The 25,615-nt window shown below is 37.8% G+C and overlaps 1 protein-coding gene across 1 annotated transcript in view; it reads left to right on the top strand.

Annotated features, from left to right (window-relative positions):
• The window catches only part of LOC127426179 (ephrin type-B receptor 2-like), a 229,057-nt gene that overhangs the window by 169,135 nt on the left and 34,307 nt on the right, over positions 1–25,615 (top strand). The window contains exons 6-9 of the mRNA XM_051672806.1: positions 17,895–18,019; positions 20,947–21,109; positions 24,559–24,667; positions 25,409–25,473. Coding sequence (XP_051528766.1) covers positions 17,895–18,019; positions 20,947–21,109; positions 24,559–24,667; positions 25,409–25,473 — 462 coding nt within the window. The remainder of the gene's footprint in view (positions 1–17,894; positions 18,020–20,946; positions 21,110–24,558; positions 24,668–25,408; positions 25,474–25,615) is intronic.

Here is a 25,615-nt window from a genome sequence, read left to right as displayed (position 1 = left end):
ATATTATGAAAGAACTTTGCATATTTCTTATCAAATAACTTGTTTACTCAGTGTGGTTGCTTTATATAACATGTAAAACAGAGGTTAATTTGCACTTCTAAACATTTTACATAATATGATAGAGCATTTCAAATACATATTATGCACACGTTCTACATACTTTAAAATTGTCAAATTTCATTTATTTTGGTAAGTATTTCTTTATATTACAAACAGATTTTTTTTTATTTTTATAAACATATAAAACAAAATGAATTTGTGTAATTAATGATAAATAAACCATGAGTTTTTCATATTGGCATTTCACATGCTTATGACAAAGGCAGAAATGTGAAGCTTTTAATTATATTAAAGCACTTACATTAAAACTTGTGTATTATTTAAGCTTTAACGATGTTTAAATAGTTGTTTTTACTTTAACTTAAATAGGTATTACGTCGTCATGGTAATGAAGTTGCAAAATTGGATATAACTTTACACAGAAAAGGCTAGTAAGTTATTTTGTCACACTAAAATCATGATAACATACTGTATATATTGTTTACGCCTTGTGGCTATACTTTTGAAACAGAGAGTATTATGTTTACAGATTGGCCCTATTCATTTCTATTGTAAGTGCCTCACTGTAACCCAGACGTTTGCTTTCGAAATCATTTTTTGTGGTAATCAACATTATGCCACAGATGCTGTCGATTAAGCTTAATTTATTTTGAACCCAGAATATGACTTTAATTTGGTCGATAATTGGCTGATAAATATCAGTGGCTGATACATTAGTGCATCGGTTTATACATAAACGTGGGCATTCATATGTTAACGTTAAAAGTAATGTAAAAATTATTATGATGCTAATACCATGACGACTTTTGGAAAAAAAAAAAAAAAAAAAAAAAATATATATATATATATATATATATATATATATATATATATATATATAATAATAATTTTGCAGCTTAATTTTAATAAATGGGCTGAACAGACTAGGGAGGGAGCTTTGCATTTGGAACATTCAGATGTGTCCACATTGTACAACTCTTTTATTTCAAAAGAGCAAGAAAAGTAACTTTTTCTGTGATATGGCCCCTTTATACTTTCAACATAATGAATTAGTAATGCTTTTATATACAGTTTTATAGCAAGATTTTTCTCCATATGTTTCCACTCGGCGTTACCCTGCTCTAACCTGTACTCCCTCCGTTCTGGGGTTCTTGCCTGCTGTTGGGGTGCTCTGCCCCCGCTCTGCCTGTCACTTTGGATTAGCAGCCCCGGACTTCCATCAGGGGGAGCTGTGAATGTACTCACACCAACTCCCTGTTAGCAGCCCGGGCCCCCTGGGACAGGGCACTAGGACAGAGGGGGGCTGGGTCAGGCTGTCCAGGCCTTTAATTTCGTCTGGATTGGAGGGCTTTGGGGTTACATAAACATCTTGTCACCCCTCATTAGCGAAGGCGGCTTGGAGCTTCACAATTTGTGCTCGCAATAGTGTGTGCGTGTTTGTCCGTATCCATGTGCAAGCGTTAATTAGACACGTTTTTAAGCCTGGCTGCTTGGGAGGGAAGGGATGTTCCGCAAGAGAAACAAACAAATAAGAAAATTAGAAGTTATTGCCGTGAAAGTATTTTTCGCATGCGGGGGACGTTCGGGGAAGACGTCAATTGAAATTCTTATTTTTCGCTCTCAACCAAGCATGGACTATCTCCCAGCATTGTTTTCAGGAACTTTCTCCACAGCTGCCGCTATCATCCCTCTCCCAGGCCCTTTCACACTGTCTATCATGATCTCCATACACAATGCAGTTGAAGCTCGACTCAAACAGGCGAAAGAGCAACAGACAAAGGGAGCAAAACTCTGTTTTTATGGACAGTCACAGGCTTAAACTGTCCTCGTGCACACTTATTAAAGGATGAACAATTCATACACACTGATATTATGTGGAGAGTATTACGATCTTGGCCTTGGAGAGTTTTTTTCCAGATCTTGATGAATTATGACCAGTCTGCCCACAAAGTATCAAGTTGGTGTTGTACTCTGCATTGACCCAGAATGCAGAAAGTATGGTTTTCTTTTATTCAGCCATTTTTTCGGTAGAGAGGAAGTTTGTTTCTTGTTTTTAAATGACTTTATTATTTAGGTATAACAATTAAGGAAATGGAGGCCAACTTTTTTAAACATCAATCAACTTTCAACTGATGCTGAGTATGTGAAAACGACTCAAAGTAAAGAAAGCCTTAGTCAAGAGCTTTGAAATTATGTGGCTTGCTCCTCTTAGACGTTATGGACAGAATAAACTTGTAAACTTGGTCATTGTAAAGTAGTGTCAAGGGTTCTATAATCCTTAGAAGACCCCCAACCCTCAAACCATTTCATCAAAGAATCAAATGGCACTTCATTCAAAAGTGGTTGCATGTTTTTGTGGTTTGCATGCCAACCTTTAACTCCAAGCGTTTTGAGTTTAAATCTCACTTGAGTGATGAATAAATAAAAACACTGTTTGAAGTTGCCTGAATGTGTATTACTGATACCCCAAAAATATTTGCACACTTAAGCCACACTTAAAATGCATGCATTTTATTGCATTATATAATTCTTAAAGAGACAGTGTCATTTTAGCATGTGTTCTATAAAATCATTGTAAATACTTATAAATAGTACAAATTATGCAGTAAATAATGTAACTATTTTATATGTATACACACACAGCTCTGGAAAAAAATAAGAGATCACTGCAAAATTATCAGTTTCTCTGGATTTACTATTTATAGATATGTGTTTGAGTAAAATTAACATTTTTGTTTTATTCTTTAAAGTTCTGACAATATTTCTCCCAAATTCCAAATAAAAATATTGTTATTTAAAGCATTTTATTTGCAGAAAATGACAACTGGTCAAAATAACAAAAACGATGCAGTGTTTTCAGACCTCAAATAATGCAAAGAAAACAAGTTTATATTCATTTATAAACAACACAATACTTATGTTTTAACTTAGAAAGAGGTCAGAAATCAATATTTGCTGGAATAACCCTGATTTTCAATCACAGCTTTCATGGGTCTTGGCATGCTCTCTACCAGTCTTTCACATTACTGTTGGGTGACTTTATGCCACTCCTGACACGAAAATTCAAGCGGCTCGGCTTTGTTTGATGGCTTGTGGCCATCCATCTTCCTCTTGATCACATTTCAGAGGTTTTCAATGGGGTTCAGGTCTGGAGTTCGGGCTGGCCATGACAGGGTCTTGATCCGTTGCTCCTCCATTCACACCTTGATTGACCTGTCTGTGTGGCATGGAGCATTGTCCTGCTGGAAAACCCTATCCTTAGAGTTGGGGAACATTGTCAGAGCAGAAGGAAGCAATAGGATAACCTTGTACGTGGCTTGATTCATGCGTCTTTCACAAAGACGAATCTGCCCAATTACAGTCTTGCTGAAGCACCCCCAGATCATCACAGATCCTCCACCTGGTCATCTAATGGTCAGATGGAGACCTGGAGAGGCCTTCAAGCCACAGTGTCTCACACCCACTGTGAAATTTGGTGGAGAATAAGATATAAATATGCAATTTTCAGACATCATATTTATTGATGGATTACATGGATTTGTAAATGTTTTAAAATGTTAAAATATGACCAAAATGATTAAAAACTATTGATGAAATAAAATTTATAAAATTCATATTTTTGTATTTTGAGACATCAAATTTATTGATGGATTACATAGATTTGTAAATTTTTAAGAAGCTAAAATTTGACCAAAATGATTAAAAACTAATGATAAAATAACATTTGTAAAATTCTTATTTCCGTAATCTTCCAAGCTGGAAGGCCCCTGTATAATTAACAGCATTAGCTGAGGGAGAATTTTTTTCATATGTAAGTAAAATGTACATCATAATTGAAATACTGTATATCAATCAGAATCGAATCAGGAAATCTGTATCAATACCCAACCCTAGATGCTAGAGCTTTTCTCAGAACTAACTTGACTTTAAAATAAACGCCACTTGGTTTGATATTGTGTTATCTAATTCAATGACTTTCATACAAGTGTGACTCAAGTGTTCAAATACTTCTTGGGGCCACTGTACGTCATAGTGTGGTTAGGGCAGACTCTTTAGTAGTTAAAACTCGACAACAACAACAACAACATCACACACTTCAGCCTGGAATAGTGTGCTTTAGCTGTCTAAACAGAAAAGCATGCCTTTCCTCTATTAGTTTAGTGATTTGTCCTAATTATGGCACACCAGTAAGCTTAACAAAGCCGTATTGAAGAAAGGCACAGTGTTTTATTGAGGTAATTTTAAAAAGGCAAACTAGAATGAAGGCCATGAGCTCTGGGCATCTACAGTAATGGTGCACATCTATGCAGCTGGAGACACAAAGACAGCTTTTACCTTTCCCTTCTGCTTGGCACTCATTGCCTGTCCCCTGTTGCTCTGCATTAACAGGGCAAGCAAGGTTAATCAATCATCAAGTAAAGCCAAACTGACTCCAGGCCCTTCACTTCACTTGCACACACACACACACACACACACACACACACACACACACACACACACATTGAAGACCAGCATCTATCAAGACACATTTAGAATACATCCGACGACTGGTGCTTTCTCTGAAAGTTTCATTTGAGCAGTGTGTAAAAAGTCACCTGCAAAGTGTGATTTGCCTAGAGTGAAAGCACTAGAGAAGTGCCACTCAAGTGTCATTAAACTTACCCCTCCCCATGAAAAGAGAAAAATAGATCCAAATGACTAAGTCTGCTATATTGTTTACTGTAGGTGACTGATGTGGGTTTTTCAATGGCTTATGTAATACCAATATCCAGAGATTTGGGGGGACCAGGGCAAGTGAATATTTCTTAGGTGAGGTTCATTTTTGAAAGTCAGTTTCTGCATAGCCACATACCTTTATGTCTTGGCAAAAAAAAAAAAAAAAAAATCTATTGAACATTTTCATCGTTATTGCCCAGGAAAAAAAAAGATACAGTTCATTGAACACACATTGACCATTTGTGATAGCGGGGCCCAATGACCCCAATAGCGGGGCATGTTGTCACACATAATATATAGGCAAGTTGTCACTCTGGAACATGTCCCCAACCAACAAATCAAAATCTATGGCCATTTTCTAATATACACTTGATTAAACAGCCTTTTAAGAAAAAATGTTAAATGTAAAACAATCATGAGGCAGAAAACGCTAAATGAAACAACAAAAATGAAAAGGTAATGCACAACAAATTTAGATGTTGTTTTGGCCAATGAATATTGTAATGTATTAATTGTATAAATGTATGACATTTAAAGGATGTGTAAAAACATGCACTTCTCGACCTGACTATCATGAAATATACCTTTGTCCTAAGAACACGTTTAAGCCTTTCAGTAAAAATCTGCCTTCGTAATATAACTTAACTGAATGTATGCCAGGGTGGTTTGATTATGTCGGCATGTTTACCCTAGAGCTATAGCAAAAATATGAAATAGTGAAAATGTACTTTGGATGGTAGAATTTACTAAAAGAATATTCTACTTTATTAAGGTTTTGAACTATGTGTTTGAAACCAACATACAAAACCTCTGCTAGAGAAAACACACATTTGCACAATTGGACTTTTGACTCCAAATCTGATCATTACTGAGATAGCCCTTGTGACAACTTCCCCGTATGACAACTAGGCCTGGTCTCTGCTATATACAGTATACTAATTTAATGATGGCAGATAAATGTCCAAACATTTGCTGAACATTCATTTGACAACATTAGTATTTTCTCAACGTTCACTGAAAAAAATATTTGAAAACAGCACATGTGTTTTATCCATAATAAAGTTGGTAGATTTCGGAAATGACACATGCGGACACTCACACTTCTATTAAAGGAATATTCCAGGTTATGCTCAGTCGACAGTATTTGTGGCATAATATTGATTACTAGAAAAAAAGATTTCGACTCGTCTCTCCTTTTCTTTAAAAAAAGCACAAATTTAAGTTACAGTGAGACACTGACAATGGAAGTGAATGGCGCCAGTTTACTGGAGGGTTTAAAGACAGAAATGTGAAGCTTATCATTTTATAAAAATGCACTTTTATTCATTCTTCTGTTAAATCGCATCTATTATTTGAGCTGTAAAATTTTTTAAATTGTCGTTTTGCAGTCATTTTAGGGTTTTAGATTTTGTTGACATTACAACATCATGGCAACGAAGTTGTAAAATTGGCTCTATCTTTACACAGAGAAGGTTAGTAAGCGAATTTATCACACTAAAATCATATTATCACATACATTGTTTGTCTTGTGGCTAAACTTTTGAAACAGTGAGTATTGTAATGTTTACGGATTGGCCCCATTGCCTCACTCTAACCTAGATTTTTGCTTTAAAAAAAAAAAAAGAAGAAGAAAAGGAAGGGCGAGTCAAAATACATTTTTGTGGTAATCAATATTATGCCACAAATGATGATGATTGAGCTTAACTTGTATTGAACCTGGAATATTCCTTTAATCGGCCAAGCAGGGGACGGTTACATGGAAAGTTTTAATGGAAACTTAAACATTAACAGTTCTATCAACAGAAGTCAGTTTCCACTTTATCCACTGCATAAGGCATTTTTCTCTAATTACACCAATTGGTGAAAGTATTTAAGGTATTAATAGTGCATTCATTCACATGAAGGCAAATTACAATAATATACAGAATGTAACTAACTGTATGTTACCAAAAGTTTTTTTTTACTTATTTAAAAAAAAAAAAAAATGTATCACAGATGGTCAAGAGTTTCTTATTTTCTTTTTTCAAACTTGTTTGAACTTGCATTTCCAGTCTATTGCACTGTTTGAGCATAACAGTTGTTGTCCATCACAGCGTCACAGCAAACTCCTGGCAACATTAACTCTCGGCCATTAGCTTTCTGTGTGAGAGTCTGGCACGCCCAGAAAAACGGCCGGCCATATGCCATTTCCGTCTGCCAGCTTGCTCCTGACTCCATTGCGTCATTCAGCATTATACACTCCGGCTACTGTTTGTTTGTCCATTTCATTAACCCAAGGTGAGCGGTACCACTTGTGTCAGGCTTTGCTTAATACCTGAGGAAATTAATTGCTTCCTTATCAGATGGGGGAATCATTGTGTAAGTGAATTACATTATGCAGAGTTGGGCCTGGTAATCTGGCTCGGGCGCTGTTGGGCACTGGTGGAAGATTTATGACTTAATTATCTTCAGAATTGCTTTGGTGAACTCTTGTCGGGCCACCAGAGACAGCGGTGCCACCGGCAGCCTTCGGAGGAAGTGGCAATACAGAGCTAGATGATTCTATTGCAGTGTAATTGAGAAGTGCACTCGCTTATTTTACTGTCTTGACCTCATTGCTTAAAAAGACTTCCATTTCAGTTTTCAGTATGGACTTACTTCAATGACGCTTTCAGATGGATGTAGATTGCCATGTCTAATGCCGAAAAGCCAGCCTTAAAGGGATAGTTCACTCCAAAATGTGTGATCTTTCTCTGAAGAGGCTGCCCTTTTCATGCCTCGCATCACAAGTGTATCTGCTGTTGATGAGGTGGCTGGTGTGGGGGCTCTGTGACAGAAGGTGGCAGAAAGGGCACATATGGCAGGTGCCAGGTGGGGTCAGGGGGCAGCCGGGCAGGAGACTGCACACCACACCTAGAGCACTGGCCGAGTCCAGAGTCACAGCTCCGTCCAATCACGTCCTGTTGCATTCTAATCACGTCGGGTGTCATTGGAGGAAAGCAAGGGTTGTTTAATTTGCAGGGAAAAAGCCTTCATAAGTATGCAGGGCAGGTTGCGGGAGCTGTTGACTATGCAGTGACCAATGCATAAAATATACATTTCATTATGTATGTGTACAGGAAATACAACAACCATATAAATACATTCTTGCACTTGCCAATTAGTTAATGCTCTGATGCTTGACAACATTTTTCTCAAACATAAAATTTGGGTAGTTTAAACAAAGGTAATTATATTCACAACGAATGGTATATTTTGCATTCATTATCCCTGATTAATAAAGTACCGCAATGACAGTTGCAAAGGGTCAATTAGACTAGTTTATTTATTTCTGGAAGTGAATGAGTTAATTGTGTTGTCCTGAAATGTTTAAAAGGGCTGAAATGCATAAACAAGTGTCACTAATGTTTGAAACCACCGCTTGACCCTGAAATTCACTGAGGCTTTAAAATATCCAACAAAGACCATCTGCTTCATTTCATTTACATGTTCTGCATTTTTACTACTTGTTCATGCATTTCAAGGTCAGAACATCGCACCACAATCTGTGTTATACTTATAGGTCATTCAAAATAAATGTAGTTTTTAAACAATTTAAAAGCAGAAAAGCAAAAGACAAAGAGCAAAACCCAGTTCAGATTCATGTATTTCATGATATAGGACATGTATTTTCTGAAAGAGTTTAGCAGCACTGAAAAATAATTATTGTAATGATACATTGTTTTATAAACATCCACTCTATTTTTGGTCACTTTATCTTTTTCAGCTCCATACATTGCACTGCTTAGCCCCAAAATTATTGCATGCCGTTATCGTGCCTTTTCTGTCAAACTGATGCAAAATTTTGATTATATATTTGTCCTTATTAATTTTGGAATTGCATTTTCATCTATCTTCCTTCATGGACATTAGTATTCTCCGTGACACGGTTGCTCTGTAAGGTACTCTGTTCTGCACTTAGCATTAATGAATGTGGTTTTATCTTCCTCCATATATGCTCAGCATTACATGATAATGAACATGTGTGTTTAACTTCATGAACCATAAGAGCATGAGATGCATGAGGTGGCTTCTGTGCTAGTTCCATTTAAATTAAAATTCTCTCATTATTCACTTACCCTGAAGCCATCCCAGATGGATGTCTTTCATCTGCAGAACAAAAATGAAGATTTTTATAAGAAGATAGAGCTCTGTCAGGTCCTTATAATTGAAGAACACTGGTGCCAGCACTTTGACGGTCCAAAAGTCATATTTAGGCAGCAATAAAGTAATCCATATGACTCCAGTCGATCAATGAATGTCTTCTGAAGGAAATTGATACGTTTGTGTAAAAAATAAATAAATAATTTCAAAAATCGCTAATTAAAATGTTATTAACTTTTAAAAGGCACTTCCTGCTAGCAGCTGACATGACATATTGTGAGGGAACGCAAAACTATTGCGAGGGCACGCAAAACTTATTGCGAGGGAACACAAAACTATTACGAGGGCACGCAAAACGTATTGCGAGGGAACGCAAAACTATTGCGAGGGCACGCAAAACTTATTGCGAGGGAATGCAAAACTATTACGAGGGCATGCAAAACGTATTGCGAGGGAACGCAAAACTATTACGAGGGCACGCAAAACTTATTGCGAGGGAATGCAAAACTATTACGAGGGCACGCAAAACTTATTGCGAGGGAATGCAAAACTATTACGAGGGCACGCAAAACTTATTGCGAGGGAACGCAAAACTACTGCGAGGGCACGCAAAATTTATTGCGAGGGCACGCAAAACTTATTACGAGGGAATGCAAAACTTATTGCGAGGGAATGCAAAACTATTGCGAGGGAATGCAAAACTGTTGCGAGGGCACGAGAAACGTATTGCGAGGGAATGCAAATCTATTGCGAGGGCACGCAAAACTTATTGGGAGCGAACGCATAACTATTGCGAGGGAATGCAAACTATTGCGAGGGCACACAAAACTTATTGCAAGGGCACACAAAGCTATTTCAGAAAAAAAATTCCTGCCCTGTCCCCTAAGGGGCCCCATAACCTGCTATGTTATGATATCGAAACACTTTTACTGTAACGCATCATTTGAAAAACAATACATTTTATTGCATGTATTACAGACCCACCTACATTTGCACACATATTCCATCATGATTAGTTATCACTAATTGGATAGTGTTGGATTTTGAAGACCGAGCCTCGAGCCCAACCAAGGACACTCGGAGTAAAAGTGAAGTGAAAGTGCCTTAGAAGCAATACGAAATGACGTGGTTGCTCCTGTTAATGTGCTTTTCATGTCAAACTTGCTTTTAAAACATTATCGGTTAGGTTTAGGCTTTGGCCTAGGGTAAGGATGTCTGTTTTGTTCACCTCTCATTTATCTTTTTGAGCACTATTTGTTGGGTTTAACATTTTAGGTAAGGTAGGTACGATTTACTGATTAAAACATCCATGTAATATTCACCTTAAAAGCCTCATCTAATAACAACATCATTTCACTTGCTTTTGGTGCCCCCCGCTGGACATTTCACTGGGAAACTGCATCCAAACCTGTAATAAAGCACATCATTTTGGTTTGCAAAAATGTTGCCATTGTCACGTAAATTTCATGAGATCAGGCTGATAAAAAACACATTTGTTTATATAAATAGGTTAATAGGAAATAAAGATAAATAGCAGTATTTCACTTTCTATTTAATTCACTACAAAAAGATAATCAAAAATGCCGATATTCAGTTTATATACTGCATTCACTAGTACTACAAATTATTCTGCAACTGTTCCACATGTTAGCTGATCTTCTCACTATGGCATCAAGAGTCTGATGCATCTTGTGTGAATTCTTCGACAGAGAAACCACAAAGCTGAACACGATGAGCATGGAAGACAATGTCTTCCATCTGTAATTTGGCTAAACTAAAAAGTCATTATTTTGTTTCATTTTAGGAGCCAGTGGCTCCATAGTCAATTTTTTTTAGTCCAGAGCCCTGAGCTTATATCACGTACGGGCTTTAGAGCTCGTTCAGGGCTTATGTAGAACTTCCGTGATTAGCTGACTGTCCTTGTCTTGACCCAAATAAGTCATGGGCAGGGTAACAAAATCTTGAGAGCTAATATAATTTGTCCTCCTCCTCTCTGTTAACAAAAAGCACAGAAGTTGAACAGGTCTAGTTCCTTTGTTTAGATGTGATGTGCCAGTAGACCTCTGATTGTCTGCTGTGAAGACCATGAGCTCTATCAGATTGTAATCGGCATACGCCATACCCATTGACTAAACATCTCCACATAAAAGATGGAATGCTAATGAACATCATTGGATGCAAGCCATTCACAGACTTACTTGGGCTTTCTCTAAACACCAGACTCCCTTGAGCAGCAAAAAACCATGCCTAGGGTTTCAGATTAGACTCAAACTCCCCATAAGTGTCTGCAATCTTCTTAAGACTCTGAAGTGCCTATTTTTGAATTAGCTTATGGTGTGTATACGAGTACATTAATGCTTCAGTCTTTTCCAGTGCAGATGGTTTAAAGCTTGATGAACTAAAATGGGGGTGCACTGTTTTACGGCACTGGAAACTCTGCAGAGACATAAAACCCTCAATCCAATACAGATGGGAAATAGGGACGCCTGCCAGAAGAACTGTTTCTCTCTGGGCTTTTTTTTTTTTGGTTTGTTTTTTTGTACACCATGCTAAAAGTACATGCAAAAATACTGTAGCTGGTTCTTTTCCCTCCTTTCTGGCTCTCTTTGGACGTGAGTCTCGTAAATAAGGAATACTCACAGTGTACGGTCCCACATGGTAGAAGAACAGCAGCTGCTGTCAAAATGTACTGGGAAAATTTTGCCTTGGGGAAGTTTTACCGTAAAAGGGGCTCGGGGAATTGACGAAATTTATAAGCACTGACCTGCGAGGGTTACTTCTACCAGCATTACCAAATCACTGCATTGCTCTTCCATACCACAATCCAGCTCCAAATGAGATCCACATGCCTTCAAAATCTATTACATAGACCCATGTTGAGCCAATGAGATTTTGAGAACATTCCACATCAGTCAGTGCCTTTTATATGATGTTTAAACTGAGCGTTTGATTACACATTCTTTGCTCAATCACTGTCCCTAATTATCACTCATTACATTCCCATCTTCAAGAACTGTTGACTCTTAAAGGGCATTTTTCGGGCAAATAATTCCAAAGAGTTAAACTGCGATATCTTTTGGCAGCCCAGAAAAGAGCTGAATTCAATGGGTGCTTCGCACAAATTGAGCTAAAATGCTCCAACAATTTTGTTTGTGGGGATGAAACACCCCGTTTCCTACAGACGATTGGAGATTTTGGCTTTTTTACATTTCCATCAGGATCACTGGATCAGGAAAGTCTCAGGATTTGACATAAATCATGATATTTCACGAATCACTGTCATTGTTATCGAGTCAGCACTGTTAGACCTAATTGACCTGCAGCTGCTGTTGGTGCATTTGAACTTTTCACAGAGACATTTTTCACAAACTCCGATCGCAAACGGCTGTTTTTAATTTCCAAAGTGCAATCGCTGTGACAGATATGAGGTCAAATATGATCTAACGATGATCTTATATGAACGGGACCCTGTCTCCACCATCGCAGCGGCTAGGCTACTGTTTGTGAAAGGATATGCAAATAAAATTAATGTCATACTGCTAATGTAATATAGTCTTTGCATTTGTTTTGAATGGACTAAGTAACAATTGTTAAATTGAAAACTCCTGTAATAAAGTTTGAACATGGAATATGATAATATTGAAGTCAAATATTACTATTTACTGTATGTGGGTTAATAAGGATGTGTATCCTCGTGGGACCCTGCTTACACATGTGGGTGTTGTATTTTGGCTTCGCTATATGCAACACATAATTTTAATTCATTTTAACCGACTGATCTCAGTTCAGAAGACAAATATTTGAAGTACAGTACTCACCTGCATAACTTTTTTCCCTATGCAGTAAAAAATTCTTGCATATTTATCAAGTGTAAATGATCACCAGATTTAGACATTGGATTGAGGGTTTTAAAAAGTTTCATTGTCTATTCATTTTGTTGTTGGGATTCGAAGAGAAATTCCAGCATGATGTGGCAGGCCAGAGTAATAATGGCTGTGATGCATTTATTTACCAGCTTTGATTGGATCGGAACTCAAGAAATTGCATTTTTTTTTTTTTTTTTCTGTTTGCATGACCATGCCCCATTAAAGGCCAATAAACTTACAACATATGAGTAGAATGAACTTTTTGTAATTACATTTTTTTATGGATCTATTAGACTAAGCAGAATTGAAAAATTGGCTTTTGTATATATAAACCTACAGTATTTCCATAACTTTCATTATTTCCATTATTCAATTTTTCTGTCCTTCTCTCTGAACTGTTTGGATATGAGTGTATCTCTGTGCTCATAATTAGTCCATCCATCTTCCAAACCTTTTCAAACATGACCATCCCATCCTATCTGGCTGTTTTCTTTAGCACAGATATGCAAATGTTATCTATTCCTCATGCGTTTGTTTTCTGCACCTCACGCACAGAGACCGCGTGCGGCGCATAATGTGATCGTTCCAGTGTGTCCGAATGCTTCGTCTGGCAGGAAAAATGTAAGCACCTACGTTTGGAGATAAATAGTTTTCATCAACTGTACCATGGAGAGCAATTGTGTGGAAACAATGAAATTCTGCAAAAGCATAACAAACATGTTACTAGCTGTGGTAATCATGCTTACTCCAACTGCGAGTGCACTTTCTTCGCTAAGAGTGAAAAGTAACAACATAATCACTTTAAGTTGTCATTTTCTTCTCATGATGTCTTGGTTTTACTTTTGTCTAAACCTTTTTTGCAGGGCTCAACAACGATGGCTCGCTGAGTTTTGGGCCAGTTGATGGAACTGTCAATTGCCCCATTGGGCCAATGCTGCATTGTCACTTCATCTTACGTTTATTGATCTTGTGCATGTGTTTTATGCCTTGCACACTTAAAGGGATAGTTCACCCAAAAATGAAAATTCTTTCATCATTTACTCACCCTCAAGCCATCCCAGATGTGTATGAATTTCTTTCTTCTGCAGAACACAAATGAAGATTTTTAGAATAAATGTTTAGCTCTGTAGGTCCATACAATGCAATTGAATGGTGACCAGAACTCAGAAGGTCCAAAAAGGACATAAAAGCAGCATAAAAGTAATCCATAAGACTCCAGTGATTAAATCCATGTCTTCAGAAGCGATATGATAGGTGTGGGTGAGAAACAGATTCATATTTAAGTTATTTCTTACTGTAAATGTACATGTTCACTTTCACTTCCAGAAAGAAAAAGTCGTACACATCTAGCATGGCATGAAAGGATGGTTTTTGGGTGAACTATCCCTTTAAACATTTGGATACTGTATTTGTGATGAACTGAACCTTTTTTTTTTTTTTTACAATTCAGTGCATTTAAACTTGTCACCAAGGTAGCGTTATTAGCTAGCTGGATTTTAGCTTCTGGAATTAATTTTTGTGGTAATCAACATTATGCCACAAATCCTGTCAAATGTGCTTAACATTTATTGAATGATTAAAAAAAAAAAAATCTGGCTTATATAAAAATATGTTGCTAAAACTAAAACTAAATACTTTTTTGTGTGGGGAGTCCAGTGAAAATGTTGCTGGGGCAAGGAAAAATCAGAAGCAGAAAAAATCTTTATATTTGAGGCCAGTTTTGTCATGGAAGTCTGTCATCTTGCCATCAGGAAAACATCCCTTGGTAACAGGAAAACCACAACAATCTGCCTTCTCAGCTCTCTCTCACAGCAGCATATGTTCACCCTTTTGAGCTGCTGTACATGCTCTGACTTTGTTTGCATTTGCCCAGATTGGATTACCAGCAACAGCAGCACAGCCTGGGTGCAATGTAAATGTGGTACACGAAGCGTAAATGTCAGCATTTAAATATACATATTCATGTATAATGAGATGCTGTTGAGAAAGCCTGATTGCTAGGCTTATTAGTCCTCTTTTGAGACTACATACAAATATTAAGATTGACAAGATGCCGCTGGTCGTTTGCCTTTTAGTACACAGCTCAGCATTGGACTGAGCATGGCGCTGCATACCGCCAAAGGATTCGCAAGACATCCCGTAGTGCTTAGAGTCCTGGGAAGCTGTTCATTATCTTCTGGCATATATTTCTTAACAGGTATGGACAAGAGCAATGTGGCCTGCATATCCTGATTTGGAGTATTTGGATAGATGAATGCTTGTTGGGGTCAGACTATGGGGTAGAAACACTGCTAAAAATTAACAGTGCTGCTCTGAGCTGGACTCAAGACCTCCTCAATCACCTGTGTTTAAGACAGATTTACAACTCTTTCTGGGCTCTAGACAGCAAGAAATAAGCACACGAATAAAGCCACTTAGGCTATCCCTCAACCCCAGAGACTGTAAGCTCAAGCTGAAGGCTTTCCCACCCAAGCAGTTCTAATATTGTTGAGAGTCTAATATAGAGAGTTGTCTGCCAGCATTCCCATTCATGTCATTGGCAGTTACTCTGCTGGCGCATAAAAATGAGGTCTGCTCAAGTCCTTACCCAGGATTGTGACCCGACCCGTTTGGTCAAATGATATGCTCGAACCCACCCCGTATAGTTGCATAAATCCTGAACTTCTTCAGAACATTGAATATTTGTGACACCTGTGCTAAAAAAAAAAGCTAGACACAGTGCAACAAATGAAATAGAACACAGCTGTCTCGCGATGAATTTTTAAAAATATAACGAAAAGTTCTTTTTAACTTGACACAGTGTCTAAACAATGTGGTGGTCCTGCGTGAGACACTGAAAAAAACAAAAAAAACAATGATATGCGTTGCAATATAGACGTACACATAATGAGCACTTTATTAGGAACACCTGTACACCTACTCATTCATTCGACTATTTAAACAGCCAATCATGTGGCAGCAATGCTATGCATAAAATCATGCAGATACGGGTCAGGAGCTTCAGTTAATGTTCACATCAACCATCAGAATAGGGAAAAAATTTGATCTCAGTGATTTTGACCGTGGTATGATTGTTGGTGCCAGATGGGCTGGTTTGAGTATTTCTGTAACTGCTGATCTCCTGGGATTTTCACGCACAACAGTCTCTAGAATTTACTCACCAACTAGAATTGGTGCCAAAAACATAAAGCATCCAGTGAGGGCAGTTCAGCAGATGGAAACGCCTTGTTGATGGGAGAGGTCAACAGAGAATGGCCCGACTGGTTTGAGCTGACAGAAAGGCTACGGTAACTCAGATAACCACTCTGTATAATTGTAGTGAGTAGAATGGCATCTCAGAATGCACAACACGTCAAACTTTGAGGCGGATGGGCTACAACAGCAGAAGACCACATTGGGCACTTTATTAGGACCATAGTGTTCCTAATAAATTGCTCAGTGAGTGTATATCCAGCACATCTTTACATATAAAAACTACTGAAAAACAGCGCAGACGCATACTAAACGCATTTGGCGTGAACAGCTTCTAACTCGTCTGTTCATGCGTGTATGTGAATGAGAGCACGTGCAGAAAAAAATAGCATTACAATTAATTTGTTAAATAATTAAATGTATAATAATAATAATAATAATAATAATGTTATAATATATATATATATATATATATATATATATAATTGCATTATCAAAATAATAATGAAAATGTATTTTTCCATTAATTACAAACCCAAATTTAAACCAAAGTTATAATTGAAAAACTGTCTTGAACCAGTCCCGAAACCTGACAGTTTGTCGATTACTTTTAAAAGCCCTCCAAAAACAGTTTGTTAACAACATCTACAATAATGTAAAAAATATTTGGGATTTATATGTTGCTTGGAAAAAATAAATAATAATTAGTCTCAAAACACAGTTTGTTTTTTGTCATCATAATGGTGTAGATCCAGCATCTACCAGCAGGGGTTAATGCGATGACACTAACCTGCCGATTCCTGACCCCCTATTTGCACCGATTGGCTCCTCTGTAGAGAAGTGTGTGCTGGAGGAGAGGCCTGTCTTTATGGGCTTGAGCCTTGGAGACCACAAGAGCTATAAATCCTGGCCTCTCCAAACCCCACACAACACCAACTGTGTTCTTGAGCACCTCCATTGAGTTTTCATGATCCACTATGCCATGCTTTAATGTTTAATGACTATTAGGAACTCCCTGAGCTTTTACTTCAGTAATGAACAGCAGGAACTTTCTTTTGTACTGCAGTCAAGTTGGACAAGTCCGACACAACACAACTACTAACAAACAGGTTGACACACTTTCCCCTGTAATTACCAATCATGCCGATAAAAAAAAAATAAACACTGTAATTCACAAATTCAAAGACACAAAACGCCAGTAGTGTTCGGCATACTTGTGGCTTTTTCATCAGTAGAAATTGCACCTGGTTCTATTTGTTTTCAACACACAACAAAATTAGTCCGCCTACCCTCTGAGGAGGATGTGACAAGGGAAGAGATTTCAGGGTAGATTACATCCTCAGAATGAGGCGAGGAACCATGACCAATCGAAGAGAGACAGAGCTGGAAATTCCCCCTGCCACCTTGTTTATGTGGTTTGGCGCAGTGCAATTTATACATCTACACATCTGTTTAATCACACACCAGAATCTGTGTTATTGCCACTGTCACTATAAATAGAATGAGTCCAAGATATTCCACAATTTCTGTTTTGCATCATGCTTTAGAAAATATTTCAACTATTTGCACAGCTCAACAATAAGAGTTGTGGGCTATCGACAGAACTGTCAAAATTATCAATAATTCAGTATTGTTTTCCAGCAAAAGTGTGTTTATGAATTTATGGCTGTCATGGAGTTATATCACTATTATTGCAAATTAAAAAGATAATCGATTATTTGTTGTTTACGTTTTTTCTTTCTAAAGTTAACATTTAATGAAAAGCATAAATAAATCTCTTTCTGATACATACCAAAATACACTGCTAAAAAAAAAAAAAAAACATTGTGGTTGGACCAGTGAAAATATTGACCATACTGGCCAAGCAGAAAAAGAAAAAAAATCCTTATATGCAATAATATGTCTCCCCATTTACATTTTCTCTCTGCATTTTTTCAGCTCCTTCTACCGTGTCTATAATGCACCAGGTCAGTCGCACCGTTGACAGCATCACTCTCTCCTGGTCGCAACCAGACCAGCCCAACGGGGTCATACTCGACTACGAGCTGCAGTATTATGAGAAGGTATATCATATGCAATCACGCTTGATTAATGCGTAATGCATGTAACACATTTTTAATGCGTAATGCATGCAACATCAATCAATATTACCAAATGAAGGCATTATTCATTCTTGTTTTGTGAGGATGACTTAGGGTGTGTTCACACTTGTAGTTTGGTTCTCTTGGTCCTCTTGGTCTGGACCAAAATATAAAATGATACATTTATTCCTGGTTCGCTTAGTGTTCACACTGGCATTTTTAACACTGAACCTAACGATACAAAACAAAAGGCAACAGGAAAAAGTCACAACCTGATTGGACAGCTTTTATGACGTATATTTTTTACGGAACTTGCAGAACATCCAAAACAATGCTGGCTGCTGGGCGAAATGCACTCGATATATATATATATATATATATATGTATATATGGTGGTATTTTTACCAGCTGAGATCAAACGAAGATCTAATAAAATGTGTAAAGGAGTCAAAACAGCGCCAGGAATTCCTCCGTTGCACACACAAACGAAGATATGCTGCAAGGACGGCTGACGGCAGTTCCGACGCCTGTACTGAACTGTAATGGGTAACATAGCTCCTATGATGAGAAGAACCAGGTATGCTTGAGTTCAGTATTAGGCAAATTGCTTCCTGTTTTTAGTCAGTTTTATACGTCTTTGGTCCATGTTGCGTTCATATATCAATTGAACCGCACCAGAGTTCGTTTGGAAGCGGACCGAGACCCTCTATTCAGGTGGTCTCGGTCCGCTTGTTTGGTGCACACCAAGGTTGGGGTGACAGCGTTCACACTTGTTCAAATGAACCACACTAACAGAGCAATCGCACCAGAGTTTGTTTTAATCGAACCAAACCTGCCAAGTGTGAACACACCCTTAAATAAATACACAGTGGGGTCCATCTTGTGTGCTTCAGTGGAAGCAAAGAAATATGACCGTTTATACAAAACAGTTAACATGGTCAATGTCACAAATTTGCTTATTAGATTAGTGGCTTAGAAATAGTCCAGAATCTAGAAATGTTTACTATTTTTTTTTTTTTTTTAAATACTATTAGTAATTTTATAATTTTTTTAACTAATTTTGTTTTATACCATTTATAATTTTATTATTTTATTTACTATAATTTTATTAAATATACTATTGTATTGGAAATACAATACAAGGTGGAGAATCTAAAGTATTTTATTATTCTTAATTTTACGCTATAAATTTCTCTGTTTCAATTTTTCAAAATCCGAAAAATTTCCAGGTTTAAATGGGATTTCATTGTGGTCTCAGACTTTTGGAACCCAATGTATTTTTATTATTTTTTTATTATTATTATTATTATTATTTTATTTAGATTTGAGCAAATGTTTGCTGTCTTAGAAATATACATTTAAACTATTTAAAACTACTAATACATATCAATAACACTTTACAATAGGGTTCCATTTGTTAACATTAGTTAACAACCTTACTTAACATGAACTAACAATGAACAATACTTTTACAGCATTTACTAATCTTGGTTAATGTTAATTCAACATACATTAGTACATTTTAAAAATCAAATGTTGTATATGTTAACATTAGTTAATGCACTATGAACTAACATGAACAATTGTATTTTTATAAACTAACATTAACACAGATTAATAAATGCTATAAAAAAACATCGTTTATTATGTTAGTTAGTTCATGATACCTAATGCATGTTAACGAATGAAACCGTATTGTATAGTGTTACTGAAATATCTCAATTAACGTTGCATCGCAGTTCCCTTTGAAATTATAGCTGGTTTACTGTTGCCGTCTAATTGAGGTTTTTGGCAGCTGTCGGACTCAAATACCGCTCTCCTGTTCTGTCGAGTGTGATTACAATCGCAGTTGCTCTGCGAAAGACTGTTGTGGTTCGATCCGGATACCAGTGGCTAAAATAACAAGAGAGTTCACTGCAATAAAAAGCATATTTCAGTTACAGATTCCTCTCTGACAGTTTACGCCTCAGAAAACACACACACGCTAACTTGCACTTGAGAAACATGCACACCCAAATAGTTTGTCGATATTCTTGCTGCCTATTCCCATTTTACGCGCTTTGTATAGCTGCTTGACACACGTAAAATAACCACACCCTTACATGCTGTACACACAGTTCAACACGCATAGTTCGACAGATACTTTCTGTCTTTCTCTTTCGTTCTTTGTAACACACACACACACACAGGCTGACGGTCCCCAGGGCTCTGCTCCTGTTCTAACTCTTTCCTCAGTATAATTCCTTTCTCAGACAGTGCTGAGGACCGCCTGTCAAAACACTCTTCTCAGACTGTAGCAAAGCTCACATCACAGAGTGCAGAAATAGAGCTGACAGGAAAAAAAGCAGAGCACTCAAGTGTTACATACTCACACACAGTCCTACATTCCCATTCTCTCTCCTTCTGTATCACTCTCTCTCTCTCTCTCTCTTCTTTGCTTACACAAACATACACTCAAGACCGATGTGACAATGGCCACAGCTTTCAGCCCAGACTAATGAATTGTGGCTGGCCTGAAAGTGTCAGCCACCGTTCCTCTGCCAGGCTGTCCTGTTAGAGAGTCATATGTACATGTGATACACTTCTTACTCTCCAATGCTGTGTCCTTGCAGGAAGCTAAAATATCTACTGACCAAAATGGCAGTGGTTTAGTGCTATTGATGTCTTTTTAAAGATGAAGTGTGTCATTTCTGCACCACTAACGTCACCGTCAAAGCCATTTTCAACACGCACCCCAAAAAACAGATAGTTCTGCCTCTAAACTCATACCATTGTTTTTGCCAGTGTTGCTGTGTCAGGATGCTCAAACAGTTTTTGGGGGGAAACTTCAGGTTTAAGTACAGATGGGGAAATTTTTTTCTACCTTTTTCCTTTTTAATTTCTTTGTGCCTCTGTCTTACCTTCCTCAGGACCAGACCGAGCTTAACTCTTCCGTAGTGAGAAGTCAAACCAACACAGCAGTCATTCGTGGCCTCAAACCTGGTGGCATCTATGTGTTCCAGGTCCGAGCCCGTACGGTGGCCGGGTTTGGACGCTACAGCGGAAAGATGTACTTCCAGACCATGACTGAAGGTGAGTATCTAGTCACAATGATGATAAAACAATGGTTTATTTCACCCAAAGACCTCCATAACCTCTTCAAATTTGTTCCTCGTGGGATTAAATTACACGGGTACGATTCTCACTTCTTATCTTAAAAGCAAATCTGTGCGTTACTGACTTCAAGATTCTTGAAGCAAATAGTTTATCTACTAATCTAATCATCTAATGACGGCAAATGTGACGGCAAACAACTTCTGCGAGCATATTTATTGTTTTTATCAGTGTGCTCTTACCATAGACTTTTGCAGCGATCATGGTAGTAAGATATTAGATAGTAGAGGACAAGTGTCTCCTGCACCACTATATCTACAATGCCATGGCAAGGGAAATTACAGTATAGTTTACTCGAGTTTGCAGTGTGCTTTAAATATGATAAGATGATAAGAAAACAGACATGTCTTACTACTACATTGCTATTGCAGGCTGCATGCAAAAACAAATATACAGTGTGACCACTGTAGACCAATTCACAAATGGTTGGACTCTTTTGAGTCTTTTTTTGTTTACTTATTTATTTTTTGTTTACTTATTTTCTTTACTTAGTATCAACTTACTATCTTACAATTCATGTACATAGTTTCTTACATGTACAGTATGTAAGTTTTAATTGTTCAGCATTCACAAAAGAGAATATATTTTTTTTCTTTTCACATACAATAATTGTATTTCTGCAGCCTTTGAGAAACAAACCTAAACAATTTATCAATTAAAAAAAAAATAAAAGGTAGAAAGTGTTGTTGTGCTCAGTCAAACTTATGTTGCTTCAGATGCGTGGAGCCAAAAACTTATCAAAACTACAACAATTGCTGTCTGCACACTGAATAGAGATTCAGGAGATTCATTAAGAATGAATTGAGCCCGATAAAAGCGCCAGGCACTAACTATGCTCATTTAGCGCCCCATTCGCTAAAGGAATTATGCAGATCAGGCAACGGTGCAGACACACCCACAAAATCGCTGCTGATGCAATTTGCACGTGCAATTCTGATCTTGCGGTCTGATTCCGAGTGCAGCATAGACGAGACCGCCGTATTTGACCCACTCTGCCGGGACTGAACAGCATCACTTTGATCCAGACACCTGGATCATCTCTTAAACATGCAGAACGTGCGCTTGACAACACCGCGCATCTGGATATATGCCAGGTTATAACGCTCTTCAACATCATTGGATGACTATTTGATCCCTTTTAAATAAAATTTATTTTACCTCCTTCTTTCATTTGGCAGTAGTAGTGCGATGTAAATTGCGCAGAACAAATTGCACAGAGTTTTGTGAATGAAGCACAATCTTTAATGAGCCTAATTGACATAGGCGTGTTTGCGTGGAAAGGAATGTTGATGACTTCATTTAAATATAGAAGACACAGCGCAATTTCTGTGCTGATTGCGCACGCTAAACGTGATTGCGGGTGGTTAGTGAATAAGATGCCACGTGCAAAAGTGGTGCAACTGTTTAGTGAATCTGCCTCTCAGACTAGAAAAAAGGTCTAGCAAAAATACATTATCTTTTATTTTTTATTTGCTTGCCAAAAAAGTGCAGGTGAATTAAAAGCCAGACCAACAAGAGCATACGTTGCCGCACATCACGTACTTCAGTACTAGGAATAAAACAACTATACCCCCATTTTATAGGTACTTTTTGCTAGACGTTTTGTCTAGTCTGAATTTCTGTCAGTGTGCGTACAGCATTTTTTCTTGTTTTTTATATTAATAATAATAATAAAATAAAAGCAAAATAGAGACAACAAAACAAAGCTTGAGATCTAGTTAAATGCCTACAAAAATAAACCAGAGTTATTGATTTGAATCAGTATAACAGTTACTTGCTGAATCCGTTAGAGCAGTGACTGAATTAAAGTTTGACTCATTTACTGACTAGATAATTATAACAAGAGTTTCATTGTAATAAATTGAATTTTTAAGGAAATAAATGTAATTATTGTACTTTATATTTTTGAATTTCTTTCAAAAGTGGGAGACAGGAAATGACAAGGGAGCTGGGACTCGACTTGTGACGCTACGGAACCCAATGTCGGAGCACCGCCCACAAGGCTACGACCCCAACAAATTGAATTTTTATATTTAATTTCACACTAAAATATAATTATTTTTTTTTATGGTTTTGGTTAGTATGTAGCTAGGATACATTTTTGTGGAGAAGCTTTCCCGCTGCAAAAACAGAATTCTGTAGGAAACACTGCAAACACTCGCCTTACCTCATCCAGAGGCAGCTGCCTTACTCATGCCTGCTCATTTAGTAAGAAGCTTATTACAATCACATACTAGAGTCAGAATGAGTCTAATCTATCCTCCTGAGCACTCTTTTGGCATGATGAGAGACATCAACTCAGCCAGGTGATCCAAACATGGATGCGCCATGCCAGAAATCTGTGTTCACTTTGAATAATTTAACCAAGAGGTTTAAAACTGATTAAACAGGAAGTAACAGTGCAGCTGAATTCACTTGTTACTCAGTGTTCTGATTTTTTTGTTTACTTTTTACATCAGTTTGTGGATGTTCAGAGCAATGCAATTTAAATGTAAAGACCCCTTGAAATCAAACTTGAAGTTTTGTCTGTTAGCTTTCGGGCCATCTATATACTAGTGGACTCCCAAAAGTTGACAAAATTAACTTTGAAAAGACATACGCATTTAAAATGTACAGTTTTTCCTCTTCCGGGAAAACAGATAAAACATATTCATGACTCATACTGCACTCACATATTTTTTCCAATCAAATGCTGTCTAGAACGAGGATGTACCTCCCCCTAATACCACCTACTTCTGACTAGCCATAGCAAGTAGCAAATCATGTGCATGTCTGTGATGTAAACTAAAGGCTATTGGTTATTTAAAAAAGGGAAAAGCCAAAGAAAAATCAAGTCCCGAGCTCATTAAGTCAGTTCATGGGGATTTTCGGTAAAATTTCGGTAATAAATTTGGTAGCAAATGCTAGCTGTTGCATGCAGCCTCCTCTAGCCTCCATAGAATCTTTTATTAGAAAAGACAAGAGAAGGGAAAGAAATTTAGATAAAAAAGAAAGAAAGAAATAGAGGTGAAGAAAAAGATGCCCAATTCTTCCCTACATCCCAAACCGTCTGTCTTGCACCAAAAAAAGTTCACCCAACATATTTCCTCCATCGCCTTCCCATATGCTGCTGGAGCCGAGAAGTCCAATTGTGAGGCCCCATCTGCCCTGAAGGCATCTCGCACAGGTTTCCTGTCCCCGATTCCCCACTGCGAAGCACCAAAGGGGAAGTGGGGGTCTCTCACCTGTGTAAATGTGCACTACAGGACTCCACACTCTTCTGCCTCAGTGGAGTCTGAACTTGCTTCAGGCGACATCAGATTTAGTAAAGGTCTGCTGGGGTTTGTCAGGAAGTGCTAACTCTTGGATATGTGTGTGTGTAACTACAGAGGAGTACAACACTAGCATTCAGGAGAAACTGCCGCTCATCATTGGCTCGGCGGCCGCTGGTCTGGTCTTCCTCATTGCTGTGGTTGTCATCATCATCGTCTGCAACCGGTGAGTTTTGTCCAAATACAGGTTCCTCACGCTGTGACTAAAGGCCGAAATATACTCAACGCAATTACGTGAACGTTGGCATTTCTAGCTATGCAAGACTGGTTTTGTGCATAGTCACGTTCAGACCACAGTTCATAACGCTAGTATGTGTTTCATTCTCAACGTTGCCACTAAGGGTGCTATAGCAGACATTAGTGTGAACTGTCCGCTTCTACGCCAAGTTTTCTCTTTCAAGTCAGCTACTGTCATGGCAGTGCAACAGTTACGGTAAAATTAATATATTTATTGCAACTTACCTGAAAAATAGCATCCAGTTTAATGGCTCAGACTTCACAACCTCTATCGCCCCCTTGAGTACTGAGGTTTGTTACCGCCACAGTAACTCAAGAACACACCTTATGCATGTTCAACCGGACCATGTGTTGGCAATGCGTTGGCAAAGGTGCTTGCATCTGTATACATGTATTTGAGTAAAGTGTTTCTTATACATGTAAACCATTAGAGTAGCTTCCCTCTAATAATACCAACAGTGTGACAAAATCTCACTCACAAGTTACTGCTTTTGTCCTTGTTTACTTCATTAGTCGACATTTACAGAGCAGCAGAGCTTGTTAATACCAGCTTACTGACAAGAAGAGAGGTTGTGTTAACAAGATGAAAGTGGCAATAGTAAGTGTTGTTTTCATGGCTTTAGCAACTTTTTAAAAGCACCTGTGGAGCTGTTTGCCTTTGTTCCAACAGACGTGGGTTCGAGAGACCGGAATCAGAATACACAGACAAGCTTCAGCACTACACCAGCGGCCACCGTGAGTACTTAGGACTTAGCACTGCTGTAAACACAACAAGCATACGTTTAACACTTACAGAAACAGTAAGTTAGCAACTGTGAATCAAGCATGCAAATACACTGAAGGACCTCAGCAAAATAAACCAATACTTCAATGCCTT

This window comes from Myxocyprinus asiaticus, chromosome 35 (genome assembly GCF_019703515.2).
Source record: "Myxocyprinus asiaticus isolate MX2 ecotype Aquarium Trade chromosome 35, UBuf_Myxa_2, whole genome shotgun sequence".
In the NCBI taxonomy this organism is placed as follows: Eukaryota; Metazoa; Chordata; class Actinopteri; order Cypriniformes; family Catostomidae; genus Myxocyprinus; species Myxocyprinus asiaticus.
This window is presented reverse-complemented; position numbering and strand designations above follow the sequence as displayed.